Raw genomic sequence first — 23,187 nt, forward strand, 5'->3', positions numbered from 1 at the left:
GGCTCACTCACAGAACTGTAGGGTGGGAAGAAACCTCAGCCGGTGACGTGGGCTCCGTCCTGGCCCCCTCGGCAGCTCCTCGGGTCCACTCCAGACAAGTTTCACGTCCCTCGCGATGTCCCAGGTGGCCGCCCCTTGACGTTCCCCGGACCTACCCCCCCTTGCCAATGGTGCTTCGATAACTGTCAAGCTGCCAGTTTAGACCTTGTGTCAGTACGTTCCTCTTATCTGTGGGGAACGCGATGTGACTGAGATGTTCCTTCGCAGGCTGTGCGGTCACCACCCCTCTGGGGGTGGGGTGGGTAGGAGGTTGGGTGCAGGAGCGGGCTGGGGGTGGGGAGGTCTGAGTAGGAGGTTGGGTGCAGGAGCGGGCTGGGGATGGGGAGGTCTGAGTAGGAGGTTGGGTGCAGGAGCGGGCTGGGGGTGGGGAGGTCTGAGTAGGAGGTTGGGTGCAGGAGTGGGTTGGGGATGGGGGGTTCTGGGTAGGAGGTTGGGTGCAGGAGCGGGCTGGGGGTGGGGAGGTCTGAGTAGGAGGTTGGGTGCAGGAGCGGGCTGGGGGTGGGGGGTTCTGGGTAGGAGGTTGGGTGCAGGAGCGGGTTGGGGTGGGGGGTCTGGGTAGGAGGTTGGGTGCAGGAGCGGGTTGGGGTGGGGGGTTCTGGGTAGGAGGTTGAGTGCCAGAGGGGTGGGGTGGGGGTTCTGGGTAGGAGGTTGGGTGCAGGAGCGGGTTGGGGTGGGGGGTTCTGGATAGGAGGTTGGGTGCCAGATTGGGGTGGGGGGTTCTGGGTAGGAGGTTGGGTGCAGGAGCTGGTGGGGGGTTCTGGGTAGGAGGTTGGGTGCCAGAGCGGGTTGGGGATGGGGGGTTCTGGGTAGGAGGTTGGGTGCAGGAGCCGGTTGGGGTGGGGGGTCTGGGTAGGAGGTTGGGTGCAGGAGCGGGTTGGGGGTGGGGGGTTCTGGGTAGGAGGTTGGGTGCAGGAGCCGGTTGGGGTGGGGGGTTCTGGGTAGGAGGTTGGGTGCAGGAGCGGGTTGGGGGTGGGGGGTTCTGGGTAGGAGGTTGGGTGCAGGAGCGGGTTGGGGGTGGGGGGTTCTGGGTAGGAGGTTGGGTGCAGGAGCAGGCTGGGGGTGGGGGGTTCTGGGTAGGAGGTTGGGTGCAGGAGTGGGCTGGGGGTGGGGGGTTCTGGGTAGGAGGTTGGGTGCAGGAGCGGATTGGGGGTGGGGGGTTCTGGGTAGGAGGTTGGGTGCAGGAGCGGGTTGAGGTGGGGAGTTCTGGGTAGGAGGTTGGGTGCAGGAGCGGGTTGGGGGTGGGGGGTTCTGGGTAGGAGGTTGGGTGCAGGAGCGGGTTGGGGGTGGGGGGTTCTGGGTAGGAGGTTGGGTGCAGGAGCAGGCTGGGGGTGGGGGGTTCTGGGTAGGAGGTTGGGTGCAGGAGCGGGTTGGGGTGGGGAGTTCTGGGTAGGAGGTTGGGTGCAGGAGCGGGCTGGGGATGGGAGTTCTGGGTAGGAGGTTGGGTGCAGGAGCCGGTTGGGGTGGGGGGTCTGGGTAGGAGGTTGGGTGCAGGAGCGGGTTGGGGGTGGGGGGTTCTGGGTAGGAGGTTGGGTGCAGGAGCGGGTTGGGGGTGGGGGGTTCTGGGTAGGAGGTTGGGTGCAGGAGCGGGTTGAGGTGGGGAGTTCTGGGTAGGAGGTTGGGTGCAGGAGCGGATTGGGGGTGGGGGGTTCTGGGTATCTGGGTAGGAGATTGGGTGCAGGAGCGGGTTGGGGTGGGGAGTTCTGGGTAGGAGATTGGGTGCAGGAGCGGATTGGGGGTGGGGGGTTCTGGGTAGGAGATTGGGTGCAGGAGCGGGTTGGGGGTGGGGGGTTCTGGGTAGGAGATTGGGTGCAGGAGCGGGTTGGGGTGGGGAGTTCTGGGTAGGAGATTGGGTGCAGGAGCGGGTTGGGGTGGGGAGTTCTGGGTAGGAGGTTGGGTGCAGGAGCGGATTGGGGGTGGGGGGTTCTGGGTAGGAGATTGGGTGCAGGAGCGGGTTGGGGGTGGGGGGTTCTGGGTAGGAGATTGGGTGCAGGAGCGGGTTGGGGTGGGGAGTTCTGGGTAGGAGATTGGGTGCAGGAGCGGATTGGGGGTGGGGGGTTCTGGGTAGGAGATTGGGTGCAGGAGCGGGTTGGGGGTGGGGGGTTCTGGGTAGGAGATTGGGTGCAGGAGCAGGTTGGGGTGGGGAGTTCTGGGTAGGAGATTGGGTGCAGGAGCGGGTTGGGGTGGGGAGTTCTGGGTAGGAGGTTGGGTGCAGGAGCGGATTGGGGGTGGGGGGTTCTGGGTAATGGCTAAATTATCTGCCCCCAAACTAGAGTTTTCCAGTGCCTAAGTAGCCTAGAAGAGAGAGGTGAGATGTTTGGGGGGGGGGGAGGGTGCGAATGGGATAAGTTCCCTCCCACCTTGTTTGCTGCTTGGCTTGTACTGAGCATGCTCGGTAACACTTCTGAAGCTGCTGTCCTCAGTCTGCCCACCCCGTGCTCTTACTCTCTCCCACCCCCATCACGGTGTTCACGAGTTGCCGCCCCCCACCAAAATCTGACATGGCACCCCTGGGGTGCAGGAGTGGGGTATCGGCAAGAGGGAGGGTACAGGAGTGGGATGGGATGGGGCAGGGTTTGGGCACGAGAGGGATAAGAACATAAGAACGGCCAGACCGGGTCGGACCAAAGGTGCATCCAGCCCGGTACCCTGTCTGCCCACAGTGGCCAATGCCAGGTGTCCCGGGGAAGTGAATCGAACAGGTAATGACCAAGCGATCTCTCTCCTGCCATCCATCTCCACCCTCTGAGCCTAACCCTTACCCACACTGGCTAATAGCCATCTGTGGCGGGGCTCAGTCCACCCAGCTGCGCCCCACCTTCAGTCTCCTCCCTGCCGCCTCCCTTTCGGGCCTCCCGGCCGGCGTCCCACCCTCGCACACCGAGCGCGCTGGCCGCCCTCTCCCGGGTCCTAGGGTCTGCCGCTTGCGGTCCGGACCCTCCTGCGCCTGCGCCATCGGCATGCCGCTTGCCCTCGGCCGGGGCAGCCACGGTGCCCCCGGAGCTGCCACGTCCTGCCGGCCAGCTGGCGCAAGTGCGAGGATTGGCTTCCCCGTCACACCGTCTATGGTCTTAGCCTTCATGAATTTATCTCGTTCTCTTTTTGTAGCCAGACAGAACCGCCCCTCTCTCTGCCCCTCCTCCCTCTGACATACTTGGGAGAGAGAATCCTTGAGCGCGAACCTCTGTCTTCAAAGGCTCCCGGGCCTCCAGAGGTGCTGGCCCTGGATGCTAGACAGGAACCAGATAACAGCGGCAATTGGGCCAGCAGCGGTCGGGGGCCTCGGGCTGCCTTTGGCTGGTACCAGTACTGATACGCCTACACACACTGTCCCAGAAGAGGAATCCGCCGCCCCATCAGAAAAAGGACGTCCGGCCCTAATGATTTAGTCACCTCCACCTCACAGGTGCAAATTAAGCTTTGGACCCCCTGCGGGAACGGGCGTCACAAAGACGTTCCAACTGAATTGGCATTTTAATGACAAGAGAAGCGTCTACGTGCCCACTGGAGTATAAAGTACGGCCCTGTGCCCCACTCTGCTTGGAGATCCACCCATATACCTGCTGGCCAGGCGGTCTTGGACCCCTGAGACTTTAGGGACGCCTTCGTCTCGTACTGACTGCTTCCCATTGGGATTGAGAGAAACGCTGGCTTCACCGGAGTAAAGATCGCAGGGGTGAGAATAGGCCTGCTAGGTGTCTGGTTTTGCGCGCATTTAATAAGAGCTCAGAGAACCAAAAGGGTTTCATGGTACCTGTAAGTGACTTTTTAGTGTCATTTCTGTCTTGTCCTTTTGTGGTGGCTGTGTCATTTGTAACACAGCAGTAACATTTGACAGCTAAACTTGCCTTGTAACAATAAAATAGCAACTGTTTAAGCTTTAACCTGACTCCTCTTGTTGCTGTAAACAGTGGTCCCAACCTTTTGGGGCTGCCGGGCACCCGGGGGCGGGGCCACTCACACGTTGGGCACCCAGGGGCGGGGCCACTCATGGGGGGGCGGGGCCACCCATATTCTGTGTGCCCGGTGCCGGCGCCACCCATGCGCCGCACTCCCATGGCTGGCACCACTCCTGTGCCGCGTGCCGTGGGGCGGGGATGCCCATGTGCTGCACGCCCAGAGCTGGCGCTTCCCCTGTGCTGCACGCCTGGAGGCAGGGCTGGCCCCGATCACTTGGCGAGTGCACAGAAATGGCCTGGCGTGTGCCATGGCGCCCGCAGGCACTGCGTTGGGGACCACTGATGTAACAGAACCAGACACAATTAAAAGACTCATAGCTGGTCAGGGGTAAACGCAGTAAGAGCTGAGCATTGAGTTGTACCACCTCCACAGGGCAGACTCTTGGAGCACCCGTCAGCCTCCCTGGCTGCCCGCTGCGAAGAGACCCTGTCCTAGCAGTTGAAGACTCAGGTGTGTGATAGGGCTCACAGACTACTCACTACCCCGGCCACTGGCTAACACTTTTAAACCCTGTTCTAGTCCTAGCCTTCACAGCCTCCTCAGGCAAGGAGTTCCACAGATGACTATGCGCCGTGTGAAGAACTTCCTTTTCTTTGTTTTAAACCTGCTGCCCATTAGTTTCGTTTGGTGACCCCTAGTTCTTATATTATGGGAACAAGTAAATAACTTTTCCTTATTCACTTTCTCCACACCACTCATGATTGTATAGACCTCTATCATATCCCCCCTTAGTCTCCTCTTTTCTAAGCTGAAAAGTCCCAGTCTCTTTAATCTCTGGGGGATGGGGGATGTTTACCTGGCTCTATGACTCCTGCTGCTCCCATTAGCCACAGTTCCAGCCAATGGGAGCCGTGGGAAAAGCCTCCAGCTGAGTGGTTTTCCGCACTGTCATTCCCTGCTTCCTGCCTTTGTCAGGAACCCAAATCTCTCCTGAGCAGCCTGGGTGTTCATCCTACATTGAACCCTGGTTGGGGATCCCATCTGGCCCCTGGGCCTTAGGTCCCCATGCTCCCCACCCGCTTTGGACCCTCATTTTAGGACACCAAAGTGGTTCAACACTGGAATCAGTTGCCTAGGGAGGTTGTGGAGTCTCCATCCCTGGAGATATTTCAGAGCAGGACCGACACCTGTCAGGGATGCTCTAGACACTGGTCCTGCTGGGAGGGCCAGGGCCGGGCCATGATGACCTCCCGAGGTCCCTTCTGGTTCTCGGATTCTGAGTCCACGGTCCCCTCCATGCCGACCGCAGGGGCAACGACAGATGGTGGCCGATGCGCAATTATCATGGGAATCCCGAGACCCGGGACTCTGCTTCTCCTGTCTCAAGTGAGGGGGGCCACTCACCCCTGTCGGAACCTCAGGCGGGCCGGGTGTCAGAGCCCCGTGCAAGCAGGACAGGTAGGGACAAGTATCTGGCCCCGGTGCCTGCTCTGAGACTGGTTTGGCCTGTTCCTCTGTCCAAAACAAGAGCGAAATTGGCTTTCCGGAGAAGCTCTTTCATCATGGAAACCACTGGGGGCAGAATTCAGTGTCTGCCCTGCCTGCTAAGAACCAAAGTGCCCCCCCACCCCCCCACCCCCGTGCGCTGGGGCAGAGCTTTGGTCCAGCCTACGAAAGCGATGGGCAGATTCCCCCGCGACCGATGGGCAGAGGTGGCCATGGAAAGGCAGATGGCCCGGAGGAGGGCTGAGAGCCAAGTGCATGGATTAGGGGAGGTGTGGCAGATGGGGGTGGTGAAAGCAGTGAGCAAGCAGCCGGGGAGTGGCCAGTGGGGAAGGTGCCTCTTTAACACTCCCTTTGCCCAAAACTCTGCAGAGGCACCTGTTTGCCTGGGTCTGCACTGACCAAGGACAGCTACCGTGAGTGGGGCGCAGAGGAGGGTCGGGCGCGTGGTGAGGACTTGGGGGGGCGGGGCTGGATTTAAGGACCAGAGCAGGAATGGGCACTGTCCAACCTACTTGGGGTGGGACTTTTACTGGCGGATTTTGCTCCTGGGACCCTGGTTGGGGGGGTTTCCCACAGCAATGCCCCGTTGCTTCCCTCGCTTGCAGTAAAAGTTTCTTTTCTACCCTCCGATTCGGGGCATGCGGGCAGGGAAGCATTTGCCCCCCCTGGAGGTGCCCCGGGGTGGGGGTGTGAATTTCCCACCTGACTGGGTGGCAGCTCCAACCGGTTTGGTGGTGGATCAATGGAAAGGAAGCCCTCGATATTGAACTCGGCCCTAGCTGCAGCCGGTTCAACTTGGCAGGCAGGTTACAGTTCCACCGTTACCTCGCTCACTCCGAGTCAGCTTGTGATCCACTCTAACCCCCAGATCTCCTCCCTACGCCGCCCTCTCTGCAGTTTGTACGCGGGCCGCTGATTTTTCCTTCCTACGTGGGGCACTTTTCATTTGTCCTTTCTCTGCCTTCCACAAAAGGTGTCCAAGGCACACGGCGGAGACGGGGGCTTATGGAGATGAAGGACCCGCCTGCTTGGTGGCTGGGGTGGTGCTGAGACACGGGGGGTGTGGAGACACCCTTGGCCACAGCCTTGGGCCGCTCGGAAGCCGGGCGTCACGGACAGGCCGTGGCAGGGCACTGCAGGGGCTGGGCTAACTGACTGGGGAAAGCCGGGAGGAGAGGAGCGGGGGGATCTAGATGGGAGCAGCCAGAGCTCACAGTCCAGGGCAGGCTGGGAGCCCCCAACCCGCCTCTCCGGGAGCGGCACAGGCTGAGCAGCGGGAGTGAGGGGCACTTTGAAAAACGCTGGTGCTCCAGAGGGGGGAGAGGCACGTCACGGCCTGGCCAGAGAGCTGAGCCATAGAGCACAAGGGGGCTGCCCACCCCTGCTGTTCCCCAGAACGGCCAGCAGGAGGTGCCCTCCCAGCAGCGAGGGGAGCAAGCGTGGCCCCGCTCACACTCTGCCCCGAGCCCCCCCCTTCCCTGTGTCTCCCCCAAGGCTCAGGAGGGTGGGGCTGAGTGCTCCTCTTCTGTGTGCTCACTGGGGCTAGGGAAGGCTGGGCCATGGCCCCTTTCCCGGGTGCAGGCTGGGTCTGGGCGCTGTGGCTGGGGGAGGCGCTCTGCCCCGACCCTGATCCCCCTGCCCCTCCCGTTCCCTGCGTCCCATTCCCCGTGCCTCCCCTGCACCCCGCACTCTGCTCCCCCCAATCCCTCTGTCCCTCTGGCTCTGCGCCTCCTGTTCCCCGCGCCACCCCTGTACCTCCCACACTGTTCCCCGCACCCGTCTGCGCACCCCAGCACCCCAGTTTCCCTGCATCCCCCACTCTCCGTGCCCTTCTGGCTCTGCGCCTCCCATTCCCCACGGTGAACCCTGCCCCCCCTGTTCCCCACGCCCCTCTGGCTCTGCACCCTGCACCCTACTCCCCTGTGGGTCGGGAGTGAAGGGTGCTTGTCCATAGGGAGGGGCTGGATAGGGCAGGGAAAAGGCCGTTGTGACCCAGCAGTGAGCGAAAGGGGAAGGGGAGTTTACCTGAAGCGCCTTTGCCTTTATGGAAAACAAATCATTACAATTCGATTTGCTATTTATAGGGCTAAAATGCCAGGACAAAAACGGAAACAAACAAAACACCCACCATTGCAAAGTGCAAAGGTGTAAAAGCCAACAAAAAAAAGGTGGCCAAATATTTTTGCTTGGGGCAGCAAAAAACCTAGAACCAGCCCTGCCCACAGGGCCCTGGCAGCAGGGGCGGGGCCTCGGGCAGAAGGGGCGGGGCCGGGGGCTTGCCTGCCCCTGTCCTAGGGTTCCCTGCTGCTGGGGCCAGAGACCTCGCCTGTAGGTCCCGGGCAGTGAGGGCGCAGCCCTCCCGAGACGGCCACGGGGGTTCTGTGTCCAGTTTTGGGCGCCGCTCAGTGGGGGGATGTAGAGAAAGCGGAAAAGGAGGCGAGGACGCCCCCCGGGTCCGGCCCGCCAGCCGCACGAGCAAAGACTGAAGAAAGGGTCGGGCGAGTTTGGGACAGGGCCCCTCAAGCGAGGCCGTGCGAGCAGCCTGGGAAAAGTTGGAAGGTGGGCGTGGGAGAGACGGAGGCGCCGCCCTCTCCCTCGCCACGGCGGGCAGGGCGGGAGGCGAAGCTCTCCGACGGCAGGCTGGGGTGAAATCCAGGGACAGATATCCTCCCCGTGAGGCACAAGGGATACTGCGATCCTACAGTAGCCCCTTAGCGGGACAATGAAACTCCTCACCAGGGAGGGTGTGAAAACAGGGGGAGGGTGTGAAACCGCCCCCTGCTGGCGGCTGGTTGCAACGTTATCGGTTTGACATCTTAGCCAGCGGATTAAAACGGAGCACACGGCGAGAAAGGACGAACCGGCTCGCAGGCCGACTGACCCAGGGTCGACCCCTCAGTAAAGGACAAGTGCTACGTGTGCTTAGAGCAAGGATGGGAAATCTTGGGATCGGGGGCCGGATGTGGCCCCTGGCTTGTCTGGATCTGTCCCCTGAGGTTCAGGGCCCCCCCCAGCATTGGGGAGCCTGCCCTGGCACTCCAGCCCCCCCCCCCCTCGGCATCTTACCACAAGGCTGGAGCACACACAATCGACTAAGCTGGGCTCCCCTAGACTCTGGGGTGTGTGGGGAGGGACTGTGGGGAGAGTCCTTCTCATTGGGGGGCTGGGTCAGCGCGGGGTTTGTTTGGGTGTTTTGGTTCCGTTTGGGTTTTTGGCTTCTCACTTGTGTGCGGCCCCCGACTCATTCCCGCCTGGATCCTGGGCCCCCGACCCAAAAAAGGTTCCCCGGCCCCGGCAACTCTGACGTGCAAAGGTGCCTCGTTCGGAGCAGCCGTTTGCTCTGGTCTCGGGAGGGGGAACCAACCACCCACGTCTGCCGCCACCACCGCTTTAGGAGGGGCTAGTCCCATTTGTGATGAAACGGGACCGAAGAGGGACCCTCGTCTGTCTGTCTCCGGGAAAGTTGCAGTGAGCCGGCTGGGTGCTGTGCAAAGAACAAATTACTTTGCGCTCGCTCTCATCCTGTGTGGAAGATACCGTGCCAGAAGAAAAGTCCACCGTGTTCTTTGCTAAAGGAGAAAGTCCATTTGGAGAGGATCCCTTTTGTCTCTGAGTGGCTTGGCTGCTCCTTGCTGCCAGCCCTAAAGGAGGGTGTCATGATTATGAGGGTTAGCCAGCAGCCCGGGGATTAAGGGGTTAACTACACCTAGCCAGGTGGAGTGACCAGTAGGACTGTAGCTGGGACTTTCAAACTGGGACAAAGGAATTTGGGTTTTTTCCTTTCTCCCTTTTGTCTCTCTGGGGCCGTGTCCAGACTCAGGGTTTTTTTCGGGAAAAGTAGCCTTTTCCCGAAAAAACTTCCCCTGCATCCAGACTCAAGCCGCGTTCTTTCGAAATTATTTCGAAAGAACGCGGCTTTTCTTTCGATGGCGGTAAACCTCGTTTCACGAGGAAGAACGCCTTCCTTCGAAAGTTCTTCTTTCGAAGGAAGGCGTTCTTCAATGTAAAGAGGCCGTCTTCGAAAGAGAGCATCCAGACTCGCTGGGTGCTCTCTTTCGAAAAAGCGGATTTCTCTTTCGAAAGATCCGCCTGCAGTCTAGACGCGATCTTTCGAAAGATGCTCTTTCGAAAGATGCTTTCGAAAGAGCATCTTTCGAAAGAAGCCTGCAGTCTAGACATAGCCTGGGTGTGTTCTCTGCAGCTACACAGAGGGACAAGTATCTCTCTCTCTCTCCCCAAGACACCATTCCTCATTTTCTGTAAGTAGGGTAAAGTTTAGGTAGTTTCGTTAGGCTTTATTGTTTTAAGGGTTGGGTATGGGATCTGAGATCTGGCACTGTTTAAAAGATGTTTTGGCTTTTCTTTGTAACTAAGTTCTAGGCCCATGGAGTTTCTCCTTGGCTGTGTCTAGACTGGCAAGTTTTTCTGCAAAATCATCTGATTTTGTGAAAAAACTTGCCAGCTGTCTACACTGGCCGCTTGATTTTCTGGAAAAACTATGCTGCTCCCGTTTGGGCAAAAGTCTTTTCCCTGATTACTTTATCAACATTTGGGTGGTGGCAGCGGAAGTTTTATTCCCAAGATCTAGGTTTTTAAGATTTTGGGGGAAGTTTTATACCAAAGCCTGGTAGATAAAGGTTTGGGGTACACTTGCTGGCCCCCACTTCTGCATTTATCATGCCAGAGTGGGGAAGGAGCCATGACAGAGGGGTTCCCTTGGGAGCCTGGGTCCTTTATAATGAGCTTTGAATGAATCGCTCTGGACCAGTGTTTCTCAACCAGTGAAATGCGTCTGCTCTTCTGAAATGTTTTTCGGCAGAGCAGACACATTTTTTCAGCATCCTTGTAAACCTCGTTTTACAAGGAAGAAGGGATGTTCTGGAAAAGGGTTTTTTCCTGACATTTGGGCCAGTGTAGATGGGTCAAATGTCGGAAAAGCCTCTTCCAAAAAAAACCAGGAAAATATACGCCAATTGCGGGTCGCAATTTTTCCAGAAGAACAGCGTAGTCTAGACCAGTGTCTCTCAAGCAGCGGTACGATTACCCTCAGGGGTACTCGAGAGGAGTCTGCGGGATACGTCACCACAACTGAAATTTGGAGTAAACTGAATTTTTGCTTAAGTTTTACAGCACTTGACTATTTTTGTACTTTTTATACCCCAAAATTCCATCGCCCGCCCAGCTACAGTTAAGTTGTTTAGACAAATGTGCTGCAATGGTGTGTGTCTGAAAACTGTAGGTACTGGGAGTACTTATAATTTATTTTTGAAATGGAAGGCGGGACGCCAGGCTAGATGGGCCCGTTGGCTGGAGATGGGGTGGCTGGAGGAGGAGGCTGAGATGCCTTAGAAATGAGGCCAGGCTGGGTCAGCCAGCGCCCCCTAGTGCCATGCTGGGGCAATGGGGAGAGTGCCCCCTAAACAGCCTCCTGCAGCACAGCACCCCCTTGCATCTGGCTTGCTCTGACCCACATGATCCCCTGGACCCCCACTAACCTCCCCATAGAATTGGCTGCTGCCTCTGCCCCGACCTGGCCCCTTGGGTGCCAGGGGTGGGAGGGGTTTGGGGAGACACCGTCTGTTTCATGGCTGCTGCTGTTTCCCAGACGGTTCGGGGTCATCGGGATCTGATAGCCTTAGCACCCTCCTTATCATCGGGGTGAGCGTCGCGGCCATCAGCCTCCTCCTCCTCCTCCTCCTCGCAGCCTTTGTCTACTTCGCTAGAACCCGAGCCAGTAAGTTCCCCGCCCGGCTAGGGAAGGGTCGGAGCTGCCGCTGGGCAGGGAGAGAAGGGGTCGGGCTTGGATGGGGGGCTGCAGGGAAAGCCAAGGACTGGGGGTGGAGTTCAGTGGGGGGCGCCATCCCCAGGCAGCACTAGGGCTGGCTGTGCTGCAGGGAATGGGGGCGGGGGCGCTGCCTGTGTATCCCTGTGCCCAGAGCTGCCCCACCCCAGAGGTGGCCGCATCTCAGGCGAGGGGTCCTTGAATAAAGAGCCACCGATGCCGCACCGCTCAGGTACCTGGGTGCCGGGGGAGCTGACCCCGGATCAGGTTCGTTATAAGTCACTAATGAGGGAAGCTTAAGGGCAGGAAAAGCCCCCAGTTAATCTGCCCCGCCCCCCCCCCCAGCACATGGTGTTGTGCTGCCCCCTGCTGTCTGGCTCACTCCAGCAGGAGGCTCAGCCCCAGCAGGCGAAGGACTCTCCCCCCCTCGCTCACATCGCCCCATCCTGCCGCCCTGCAGGGCTGGGCGCCGGTACCGGGATCTGATTCCCCCGGTACCGGGATCTGATTGGCTCATGGGGGATTCTGGTTTGTGTCCCTCTGCAGGAAAAGGAGACACCCCGAGACCCAGCAGGTAAGAACCCGGCTCCTCCCCCTCCCGATCCACCTGCCTGGGTCACAAGGTTCCTGGTTCTATCCCAGACTCCAGGAGGGGAGTGGGGCCTGGTGGTTAGAGCAGGGGGCTGGGAGCCAGGACTCTTGGGTTCTACTGCAGCTCTGGGAGAGGACTGAGCAGTGGTGCTTGGGGTGGTGGGTTTAGGAAACAGGGTAATAATGTGAGATAGGATGGGGGAAGCTCCCTGGGTGTGTTGGGGAATCTCCCTGCAGGTGGGGGGCTATGACATTTACTAGGGGATGTTTCTCTTTTAGCACCATCCCCTTGGGGGCGTTGAAGGCCCCGGCTCAGCAAGATCCCATCTGTGAGTAACACACCCAAGGGACTACCAGGGTGAGGCAGAACCCTGGGGGAGGGGTGTGTGTTCCTAGACTTTGCCACTGTCTCTGTGCCTCAGTTTTTATTTAAAAAAGGGTGAGAAACACTGGTCTAGACACAGCCTGAGGAAGCGAGAGGTGGCTCCCGAAAGTTTGTGCTCTCGTGCCCTAATAAATTTTTTGGTACCCCTCTGAAACCTCCCCGTGGTGTAGCCGCACCTGGAGAATTGAACTCACCGGCCGGGAGGCAGGCACCTGGCTGCTAGGGATGTCAGCGACTACACAATGAACTGATGAGCCTGGGCTGATGGGTTAATCTTGTCGACTACACGCACTCCCCCTCCCCCTCCTGCTTGCTGCCTCAGTATCAGAGGCAGCTGGAGGGGGGGAGGAGCGGGAGCCGATGCCCCTGAGCTGGCTTGAAAGCTGGCTCCTTTTGAGAACCAGATCAACCTGTTCCCCCGCCCCCGCGCTGCTGCCTCTGCTAGAGAGGGGGGGCAGGGGGCTGGGACGCACCGGCTGCCGCCCCCACCCCTGGGGCCTGTGGGATAGTTATGCAAGGACGAGGTTTTTCGTGCTGTGACACGACTATTCAATTACGCTCTCTAACATCCCTGCCGGCTGCACTCCGACCCCCCGACGCCCGCGGGATCACGCCAGGAGCCAGAGCCGGGCAGTCCAATCCATCTTGGGGAGAGGGGGGCCCAGAACCCAGGCCCTGACCCTCTCTCTGCCCCCAAGCCAGCAAGGATGAACCCCCTCGCCCAGCAGCCTGGTCCCAAGCCCCTTCCTCGGGGCTTTGCTCTGCTTCGGGGCAAAAGGGGTCACCTGGCCGCCCCCCTTCCCTGTCCAGGCCATCAGCCTTTGTGTCGGTGCTGGGGCGGAGGCCGCCTCCCTCCGCGAGAACAACGCCGTGGAATTCCCATCCCCATCTCCCAGTTGGCGCAGTGCCCAGGGAAACTGAGGCACACACAGGGTTTAATATAAGAATAGAAGAACAGCCGGACTGGGTCAGACCAAAGGTCCATTTAGCCCAGTGACCTGCCTGCCCACAGTGGCCAATGCCAGGTGCCCCAGAGGGAGTGAACAAAACAGGGAATAATCATGTGATCCCTTCCCTGTCGTCCATCTCCAGAGAAACACAGGCTCAGGACACAATCCTTACCCATCCTGGCTAAGAGCCATCAATGGACCTAAGCTCCATGAATCTATCTAGCTCTTTTTTGAACCCTGTTAAAGTCCTGGTCTTCACAACATCCTCTGGCAAGGAGTTCCACAGGTTGATGGTGCGGCCAGTAGGACAGTAGAGTGCACATGCAACATCCCCAGGGGAATAAAATCCCCACTTCATTACAGGGACTCAGCCTGACCCTCCATATCACAGACTCCTTTGGGGGAGGGGGGTTCCCCACCCTGTCTCCCTCTGTAACAAAGCAGGGAGGAGGTTGTTTCTTAATGAAAATAGTGGGGATTTTCTTAATGGTTTGCAGGAGTGCAGCGTGTCCTTCAGTTTCCCTGTGTGCTGTGTGTGTAGCAAGGTGATGGTGTGTGTGTGTGGGGGGGGGGGTGTTGGGGCAGGGGGCCAGGCGTGCCCTCGCCTGGCAGCCTGGGCCCCGGACAACAGCCTGGAGACTGGGGAGCCCAGCGACTGACAATCGGGAGACACACCCCAGCTTGGCAGCCAGCTGGTGCTGGCCAGTGATCGCACCCAGGGCAGAGGAGAGAGGACCAGGGTGACTGGACCTGTCGCTCCCAGGCAGCGGGAAGAGGGGGGAGGGTGACCGTGATCCCTTTGTTGGGAAACAGGTGGAGAAGGGACCATGGGGGGATTGGCTGGAGGGGGCGGAGGACAGAGGCCAGGGTCTCTCCCCTCTAGGGGACACCAGTCCACATCCGGCCTCAGGGCAGAGACTGGCTGGCACAGGGGGGCAGGGAATGGGTCCCCGTCCTGTCTCCTCTAGGGCTGAGTTCTCTTGGGGTCCTGGGGACGTGCAGGGGGCCTGGGACTCAACAGCCCCAGGTGGTGCCCAGGACAGTCCCAGGTGGAAGAGAGGGGCCAGGATGCCTGGGTTCTATCCCTGACTCTAGAAGAGGAGTGAGGCCCAGCGGTTAGAGCTGGGGAGTGGGGGGCGGGAGCTGGGAAGCAGGACGCCTGGGCTCTGTCCTCGGCCCTGGGAGGGGAAGTGGGCTCCACGTGCCCCCTGCCCCAGGATACGGCACCTGACTGCATGGGCAGGCCGTGCCCCCAGGCAATGCGGCGCCGTTAAGCCAGACCCTCTGTCTGCCCGCAGGGAGCCACGGCCGTGATGCTCAGACACAGCTTCTCCCACAAGGGGATCCCCTTCCCCACAGAGATGGAGATCTACCACCCCGAGAGCATCGACTTCATAACGAACCGCTTCCAGGTGCTGGACGACGACATCTTTAGTGTTACCTACCCCAAGTCAGGTAGGGACCCTCCCCGCCCCACAGCTCCACCCACTAGGCCCCGCTTCCCTCCCAGAGCTGGGGAGTGAATCCGGGAGCCCTGGTTTCCAGTCCTCCTCTCAACCCCACCCCATCCCACAGCCTGGGGGGCGTCTCACATGTACAGCAAAAACCCAGGGGTAAAATCTTTCAGTTTCTCTCCCTAGCTCTGGGAAGGTAGCAGGGTCTAGTGGTTGGAGCAGGGTGGGGTGGGGAGTGAGGGCTCCTGCGTTCTTACCCCAGGTCTGGGAGGGGAGCAGTGTCTCATGCAGTGGTTCTCAACTTGTTTCAGTCCACGGACCACCAGGCCAATCAAAAACTTTTCATGGACCACCTCCTTTTTGAGACTTCTTACTAACAGATTTTTGGTGGCTGCCCACGCCGTGTGACTTTGGACAATGGACCACCAAAAGAGTCACCATGGACCACCAGTTGAGAACCACAGGCCTAGTGGCTAGAGCAGGGTGGGGCTGCGAGCCAGGATTTCTGAGTTCTCTCCCTGGCCCTGAGCGGGCAGCAAGGTCTAGTGCATGGGTGGGGAGCCTGGGGGCCAGATGCAGCCCCTGGCTTGCCTAGCTCCAGCCCCAGAGGCTCGGGGCTCCTGGTGAGGGATGGGTTGGTTTGTTTGGTTTTGTGTCTCACTTGTGTTCAGTCCCTGACCGATTTTCTGTGGGCCAGTGGCCCTGAACCAAAAAAGGTTCCCCACCTGGTCTAGTGGTTAGATCAGGACGTGGCTAGGCACCAAGACGCCTGGATTCTCTCCCTGGTTCTTAGAGGGGAGTGGAGTCTAGTGGTTAGAGCAGGATGGAGCCTAGGAGTCAGGATTACTGGGTTTTCTCCCTGGTTCGGAGGGGGGGGGGTCTAGCGGTTAGAGCAGAGTAGGGCTGTGAATCAGGACTCCTGGGTTCTCTCCCCAACTCTGGGAGGGGAGTGGGGTCTAGTGGTTAGAGTGCAGGGTGGGGATGGGTCTCCCCCCGGCTGTGGGAGGGGAGCAGGCTGCACCTGTTTTTTGCTCCCATCCTAGGTACCAACTGGATGATAGAGATCCTGAGCCTCATCTGGCAGCAGGGGGACCCGTCCTGGTGCCGCAGTGTGCCCATCTGGGAGCGGGCCCCCTGGCTCGAGGTCACTGAGAACGTGGAGAAGCTGAAGGCTGCAAAGCCCCCCCGCCTCATCAGCTCCCACCTGCCCATCCAGCTCTTTCCCAAATCCTTCTGGGGCTCCAAAGCCAAGGTGCAATGGGCATGAGGGGCTCCCCCCGCACCATTCTGGGATCCAAAAATGGTGGTTCCCTTACCCGGTTGTGGGAGAAGGCTCAGGGGGTCTCGCTCCACCCTCCCCATTGTGCAGGATCCTAAGGGCAGCGGTTCTGCTCATGGCAGAAGGGCCTAGTAGTTAGCACAAGGGGTGCTAGGTGTCCTGGGTTCTCTCCCAGCTGAGGGGGAGGAGTGGGGTCTAGTGGTTAGAGCAAGGAACCCACATCTACAACCTGCTTCCTCACAATTGCGGCCACCCCCCACCAGGGACAGGTTGAGGGGTCCTGGCTGCCAGCCCCCCAGGACAAGCGTTGCTTATGCACCTTCTTGCAGGTCATCTACACCGTCCGTAACCCCAAGGACCTGCTGGTTTCCCTCCATCATTACTCCAAGCTGGCGAGCTTCCTGGAAGAGCCAGAGTCCCTGGAGGAGCTACTGGGTGCCTTCCTGCAAGGGGAGGGTGAGTGGTATGTGGGGTGGCAGGGGGAGCCCTCACCCCCAGTCCTGGCTGTGGGGCAAGGAGCCTCTGCTCGTGCCAGCCTGGGAAGGGGGGAAGGAACCTCCAGAGGGGCAGGAGGACAGGGGGAGGGGCAGAACTGATGTGGAGACTGGCATGGGGCAGAATTTATTGCTGGACGGGAGATGGGCCTCCCCCATCTTCTTCAGAGCAACTTTGAACACTTTGTGAGCCTACTCCCCATACCTGCCCACCTGCCCAGGGTGCGCCCCCCTCCCCCACCCAGTCCTCTGTTGGGTCCCACTGTAAAAAGTTGTTTTCATAGCGGTGGGGTGGGGGGCACATTTTTATGCAGAAAGTTTCTGCTTCTGATGGAGAAATTCGTTTTTTTGGTCAAAGTCAACCCTCAAGAAAAATCTCTGTTTGGAAACACAGTGCCCCAGCCTGTCCCTTGTCCCTTCTCTGACCGGACTACATTTCCCATGCTGCATCATGGACAAGCGCTCCCAGAATGCACTGCATGCCAGCCTCCCCTCCCCCCGCACCAGGCTCGTGCAGTGCAACGTCACCTCCCTAGTCTTCTCAATGGGCTGAAACTCTCCAGCTGGACTACGCCTCCCAGGGTGTCATTCGCACCTCGGCTCCCCCAGGCTCAATCCGGAGTCACACCCGGTTCTCCCTGCAGCTCCCGAATCCTCCCTACAGCTACTGGCTGGGGTAGGAGCCCCCCTCCCCCGATGTGGGGGGCAGTTCCCCGGGGTGACACCCCCCCCTTTGCATTTCCAGTTCAGTTCGGCTCCTGGTTCGACCACGTCAAGGGCTGGCTGGGGCTGCGGGGCCGCGAGAACTTCTTCTGCATCAGCTACGAGGAGCTGCAGGAGGTGGGGCAGGAGGGGGAGGGGACCAAGGGGTGGAGTGGGGGGGGGGTATGGTGGAGGATGTTCCAGGTTGGGGGGGGCCGCCTGGGCTGGATGGGGGAGAAAGGGGCTGCAAGTGGAAGGGACAGTAATGAGGGAATCAGGGAGGCAAGAGGTCTGGGGGGGCAGAAGGCAGGGGTCGGGGAGTGAGTCCCAGCAGAGTGGGGAACTGGGGGGCAGAAGGAAGGGGTTTGGGGAGAGAGTCCCAGTAGAGTGGGGACTGGGGGGGGGCAGTAGAGATCGGTCTGGGGAGGGAAACTGGGGGCATAAGGAAGGAGTCTGGGGATGGAGTCCCAGCATAGTGAGGAAAGGGGGAGCAGAAGGAAGGGGTCTGGGAAGGGCAACTGGGGGGCAGAAGGGGAGGGCAACTGGGGGGCAGAAAGTAGAGATCTGGAGAGGGGAGGTGGAGAGGCAGGAGGAAGGGGTCAAGGAAGGGGAGGTGGAGGGGCAGAAGGAAAGGATCTGGGAAGGGAGTCTCAGCATAGTGGGAAAATGGGGGGCAGAAGGAAGGGGTCTGAGGAGGGGAATTGGGGGGGGGGCAGAGGGAAAGGGTCTGGGAAGGGGAAAGGGGGCAGAAGAAAAGAGTCTGGGGAGGGACTCCCAGCAGAGTGGGGAATGGGGGTAGAAGGAAAGGCTCTGGGGAGAGCAACTGGGGGGCAGAAGGAAGGAGTCTGGGGAGGAGAACTGGGGGGGCAGAAGAGAGGGGTCTGGGGAGGGGAACGGTGTAGGGGGCACAGAAGGAAGGGGTCTGGGGAGGGGAAGTAGGGGGGAGAAGGGAGGTTTTGGGCCGATGAGGAGCAGCGGGGGCCGGGACAACGCAGTGAGGTGCAGGCAGGTGCCCCCCTCACCAGGGCACGCGGCTGCCCCCCTTTCTCCACCCCGCACAGGATCTGCGGGGCAGCGTGGGGCGGATCTGCCGCTTCCTGGGCAAGGATTTAGCCGCCGCCGCCCTGGCCTCCGTGGTGCAGAACGCCTCCTTCCAGGCCATGCGGGACAACCCCATGGCCAACTACAGCCTGGTGCCTGATAACATCCTGGACAAAACCAAGGGCAGCTTCCTCAGGAAAGGTGGGCAGAGGCGGGGTCCCGGTGCCCGTCCTGTGCCCACTCCCTGCCCCCCTGCCAGCCCCTCCCCCAACGTGTGCCCACTGTAGGGGGCAGGCAGGAGGAACCTAGTCCGCTTGAATCCTTTCTCCCCGCCCCCACGTGCTTTGATTCCAGACTGGGTCCTGTCTACACGGTGCTGCCCCCCAGGGCTAGTAGAAGTGGAGCGACCCACCCCTGGCTGGAGCGTCCACACTCCGGCGTGACCCCGGGCTGAACCCAGGCGTCCTAGTGCCCTCCGGCAACCCGAGCCTGCGTCAAACCAGAGCCCGGGGTTCGCACCCGATGGCACTGCCGTGTAGACGCGAGCCCTCCGGCCTGGAGGATCGGGGCTGGACTTCCGGAGCCTGAAGCCAGCAGGGCTGCGTCTACATGGCAGAGCCCGGGGTGGGGGCCTGACTCAAGCTGAGCCCTAGTACCCCCCGTGGGGAGCTGAGGCGTGGGACCTGGGGGGAGCACTAGGAGGGACTAGCAGGAAGTGGATTCGAATCTCCTGTTGCCATGGAGATTCCACCGCTGAGTTTGCCGGCACTTCCTGCCGTTGCGCGTCAATTGTTCAGGGTCGGGGTTTCCGGTGCCTCCCTTGGGCCAGTTCCTCAATGCACCGTCCAGCCTAGTCCCCGCTCCACCCCACCCGGAGCAAAGGAGAGAGGGAAACTGAGGCACACTGAGGCATCATGAAAATGTTACCCATGGGGACGACCTCCCCGCTCCGTAGCGGAAGGCGGCTCTACAGCGAGTAGAAATAGGGCGCTGCCCTTTAATGAGGGGGGTGAACAGGTGCCGACCGGGTTCTGGGGAGGGGTGGGGGGGGGCCCCATGCCAGAGACAGTGGCTGGGTGCTAGCAGCCAGGGTGGGCCTGTGGGATGTAGCCGGAGAACGGGGATAGATGGTGCCCGTCGGAGGGGTGGGGGGCTGCGGAAGGGGCAGATGAGGGGGGCAACCAGACCTGCCATCCTAGTGGGCAATCTGGGGTCATTCACTCCCTTTTGCAGAGCCAGGGAAAGACCCCGGGAGCTGTCTTGGCTCCCAAACCCCCCTTCCCACCCTAACCACTAGCCTCCACTCCCCTCCCCGAGCTCATAGACTCATAGACTTTAAGGTCAGAAGGGACCATTATGATCATCTAGTCTGACCCCCTGCACAGTGCAGGCCACAGAATCTCACCCACCCCCTCCTAGAATAGTCCTCTCACCTATAGCTCAGATATTGAAGCCTTCAAATACTTTGAAGACCCCAAGATGCAGAGAATCCTCCAGCTGTGATCTGTACCCCATGCTAAGAGGAAGGTGAAAAACCTCCAGGGTCTCTGCCAATCTACCCTGGAGGAAAATTCCTTCCCGACCCCAATTATGGCGATCAGCTAAACCCTGAGTATGTGGGCAAGACTCACCAGCCAGACAGCCAGAAAGTTCTCTAGAGTCACTCCTATCATCCCTCCATTGACCTATTTCCCACTGATAATGAATGGTCAATTAGTTACCAAGATCATGTTGTCTCATCAAACCATCCCCTCCATAAACCCAGGCATCCTGCCCCACCACCCCCGCCAGCACTGTGGACCCTCATCGCCCCTGTAGGGACATAGCCCGGCTGCTGTGGAAATGCTCCCCCAGTAGGGGGCGCTGTGGGGGAGGGGCTCTGCGCTGTCCCAGCCCCCGGCACCAGGACCGCTGGCCCACCTGTGTCTCTGCTTTGCAGGGGTGGTTGGCGACTGGAAGAACCATTTCACCGTGGCGCAGAGCGAGCGCTTTGGCCGGGCTTACCAAGAGCGGATGCAGGACCTGGCTGGGACCTTCCCCTGGGACGAGTGACCCCCCAGCTCAGGCGGGGTGCACGGGGCTGTACAGAGCTGGGGGGGGCATGGAGCCAGAGCGCCCCCTAGTGGTGTCTGCGGTACTTCCCCCTCAGCTGCTACTGACCTGTCCGTCCCTCCCACACACTCGGCCCCTCTCTCTGCCCCCGCCTGCTCTTTCCTTCCTGCTTGTCCAGGCCTCCTAAATTAAACCCCGCCCCCTCTGGGGGTCTGTTTACACCACACCGCGCCTGAACCCCCTAGTCCGGACACCTGGATGCTCTGTCAGCATCTGCCTCCCATAATGTGTCTACGTGGAAGGCGGTGCTGAGACATGGAGGTAGGAGGCTGGGGGAGGGTGGACGCGCCTTTGGCCAGAGACCTCGCCTGCAGGCAGATGTGTAGCGAGAGTGTTATGTACCCAGGGGCAAAAGCAAAATTTGCATCCCCCTCCCTCCACCACCACGTGACAGAGCCCTGAACCTGCTACACAGCTGAGCTGCCCAACTTGTCAAAGGAGAAAGGAAACAGGGAGGCCAGAAGGAAAGGTTTGGGGAGTGTTTCTCAACCTTCCTTTCTAAAATACCCCTTTTAAAAAAAATTAGAAGCACCTCCAGTACCTACAGGTTTCAGACACACACGTTTTTCTACCATTGCAACATATTTGTTTAAACAACTTCATCGTATCCGCATCACTCCTTACAAGGTACACTGCCCATGGAGACCAATGGAACTGGGCTCGTTTATATGGAAAGTACTGAGAACTGTATAGGTCAATACCATGATGGCAATATGTATATTATGTAAGTAATACCGACTAATAATTGCCAAAAGAGACCACTTCCCAACCTGCTTACAAAGGGCCTGATACAATTTAAATTATAAGCAAAGATTGAGCCCAAAACAATCTCTTGATATGACCCCAAAAGATCCAGATAACGTTTAGTCCCCTTCAAACATAAGGGACCAGTCAGTAAAAGCCCCATGGCTTGGTAGAGGTGCTTTGGAGAGACGCTGAATTTACTTTTTCTGACAGCAGCGCTTTCTCTCCCTGAATGTGGGGTCTTCAGGCCAGGTTTCACTCTGTGTGTCAGAATAACAGAGAAATAAGTTGTCACGGCTAACTCCATTCAAGTCGAAGCAACGTGCACCCCAAAGACAGAAAAACAAGTCCCTTGAAGCTGGAAGTCAAAACACAAAGGGTCTTGTTCACCCAGAGACACGGGTCATGACAACGCTCTCTGGAGAGAGACGAAACGTCCTGCCTCTCTGTGGACGCACCAAGTGTTTCCACGTGGCATCTCACCATGCTGTTTGAGTCGACTGCTTGCATGAGGAAGACTCACAAAGAGTCTGTCCGTCAGCCGCACTGGAGCAACATGGCGATTTCACCACCGTGGGAACAGACCTGACATCTCTGTGGGCTCTTGTCGAGCAGCAGGGAGCCTGCAGCGGTCTCTTGCGAGGAGAGGCCTCTGTTGCAGTGGTCCTCAAGCTTTTTGGCCCATGGACCACGAGTCTCAATGGAAACCTTACCACAGACGGCCTGTTTCTAGTGGAAACTCACTTTTCATTGCACAATTCTCCCCAAGCCGTTTTGCTAGTGCTGCAGCTGGGGAGAATGGGTTAATTTCAATTATTAAACAGATTAAATGTTTTAACTTTCTCGTGTTAGTTTATCAAACTTCATTTTAAATAAAGTAAAATATTAATTTACTCGCCAATTGGCCTGTCAGAAAACGGGATTTTCAGGTCTCTCCTCCATGTCCTATTCCCTTTCCATCTCGGTCTTCTCTCCTGAGCCTCCGGTCTCTTGCTCCGTCTCTCTCTCTCCCCTCCTCCTACTGCCTCCCCCCCTCTCTCTCAACTCTCCACCTGGTGCCCCTCTCTCTCTGTCTCTCTTTCTCTTCTCCTCCTGCATGGGGAGCGCGGAGCCCAAATGGCTGTTTGCGCCACTTGCTCCCGTGCGGCGGCCCGGCTGAGCGGTTGCCTATGAACACAGGCTGCCCCCCTGCACTGATCCTGCAGCCTCCCAGTTATCCTCCACCTCCCTCTCCGCCTCGTTCCCCCACCCTCCCCCCCGACTAGGGTCTGTTCACGGCCAGGGGGTAGAGCCTGGAGCCGCAGTCACGGCGCACGTCACCGGCCTTCCCCCCTCCCCCTCCCGCCGTGGCATCCCAAAACATCCCCCACAATCCAAGGGAGAGCAGCACCAGTTCCCTGCACCCCTCGCAGCCCAGCTGAGCTGCCCGTCTGTTCCCTGTGGCTTCTCCCATCCACCTCAGCCCGGCTGAGCCCCTTTTCCCTGCACCTAGCCCAAACCCCGCAGACCTGCTGAGCCCAGCACTGATTTCCTGCACCTCCCTCCCCTTCTCCCTCCACTCGAGTCCAACCCTGGGTTCCTGGCATTTCCCTCCTCCTGCAGCCCAGCTGAGCCCAGCACCCCACATGTTTCCCACCCCTGCAGCGCAGGCCGGCTCCCCCCTTGCGAGGCACCCAGGAGAAACTGTCCCCTCTTACTTCCCCCTTGTTACGCCTCCGCCTGCAGGTCCCGGGCGGCGAGAGCGCAGCCCTCCCGAGACGGCCGCGGGAGTTCTGTGTCCAGTTTTGGGCACCGCTCTGTGGGGGGATGTAGAGAAACTGGAAAAGGAAGTGAGGACGCCCCTGGGTCCGGCCCGCCAGCCGCACTAGCAAAGGAGAGGGTGGGGCGGTCGGGCGAGTTTGGGCCAGGGCCCGTCAAGCGAGGCCGTGCGAGTGGTCTGGGAAATGTTGGAAGGCAGGCGTGGGAGAGATGGAGGTGCGGCCCTCTCCCTCGCCACGGCAAGCAGGGTGGGAAGCGACGCTCTCCGACGGCAGGCTGGGGTGAAATCCCCGGAAAGATCCCCTCCCCGTGAGGCACAAGGGATTCTATGGTCCTACAGCAGCCCCATAGCGACAAAAGGAGACACACACCCGGGGAGGGTTAGGGTTGCCAGATGGTTTAAACAAAAATACCGAACAGTCCTCCAAAAAA

General features: G+C 59.5%; 1 protein-coding gene across 4 annotated transcripts; it reads left to right on the forward strand.

The window, feature by feature from the left end:
- The first annotated feature begins 5,725 nt into the window (after positions 1-5,725).
- Positions 5,726-21,831, forward strand: LOC102455996 (sulfotransferase 2B1-like). 4 transcript variants are annotated; one of them, XM_089770344.1, is made up of 9 exons: positions 5,726-5,876; positions 11,069-11,819; positions 12,116-12,165; positions 14,470-14,626; positions 15,669-15,877; positions 16,234-16,360; positions 17,144-17,238; positions 18,162-18,342; positions 20,081-21,831. In XM_089770344.1, exons 4-9 carry the CDS (start codon positions 14,485-14,487, stop codon positions 20,191-20,193), a joined length of 867 nt encoding a protein of 288 aa, XP_089626470.1. In that variant the 5' UTR covers positions 5,726-5,876; positions 11,069-11,819; positions 12,116-12,165; positions 14,470-14,484; the 3' UTR covers positions 20,194-21,831. The 4 variants fall into 4 exon arrangements, with proteins under 4 accessions (XP_089626470.1, XP_075771567.2, XP_075771566.2 ...); XM_075915451.2 differs by lacking the exon at positions 5,726-5,876 and having other exon boundaries at positions 9,648-11,819; XM_075915452.2 differs by lacking the exons at positions 11,069-11,819; positions 12,116-12,165 and having other exon boundaries at positions 5,758-5,876.
- Positions 21,832-23,187: the final 1,356 nt, after the last annotated feature.

Source organism: Pelodiscus sinensis, chromosome 18 (genome assembly GCF_052426305.1).
Source record: "Pelodiscus sinensis isolate ZL-2025 chromosome 18, ASM5242630v1, whole genome shotgun sequence".
Classification (NCBI taxonomy): domain Eukaryota; kingdom Metazoa; phylum Chordata; order Testudines; family Trionychidae; genus Pelodiscus; species Pelodiscus sinensis.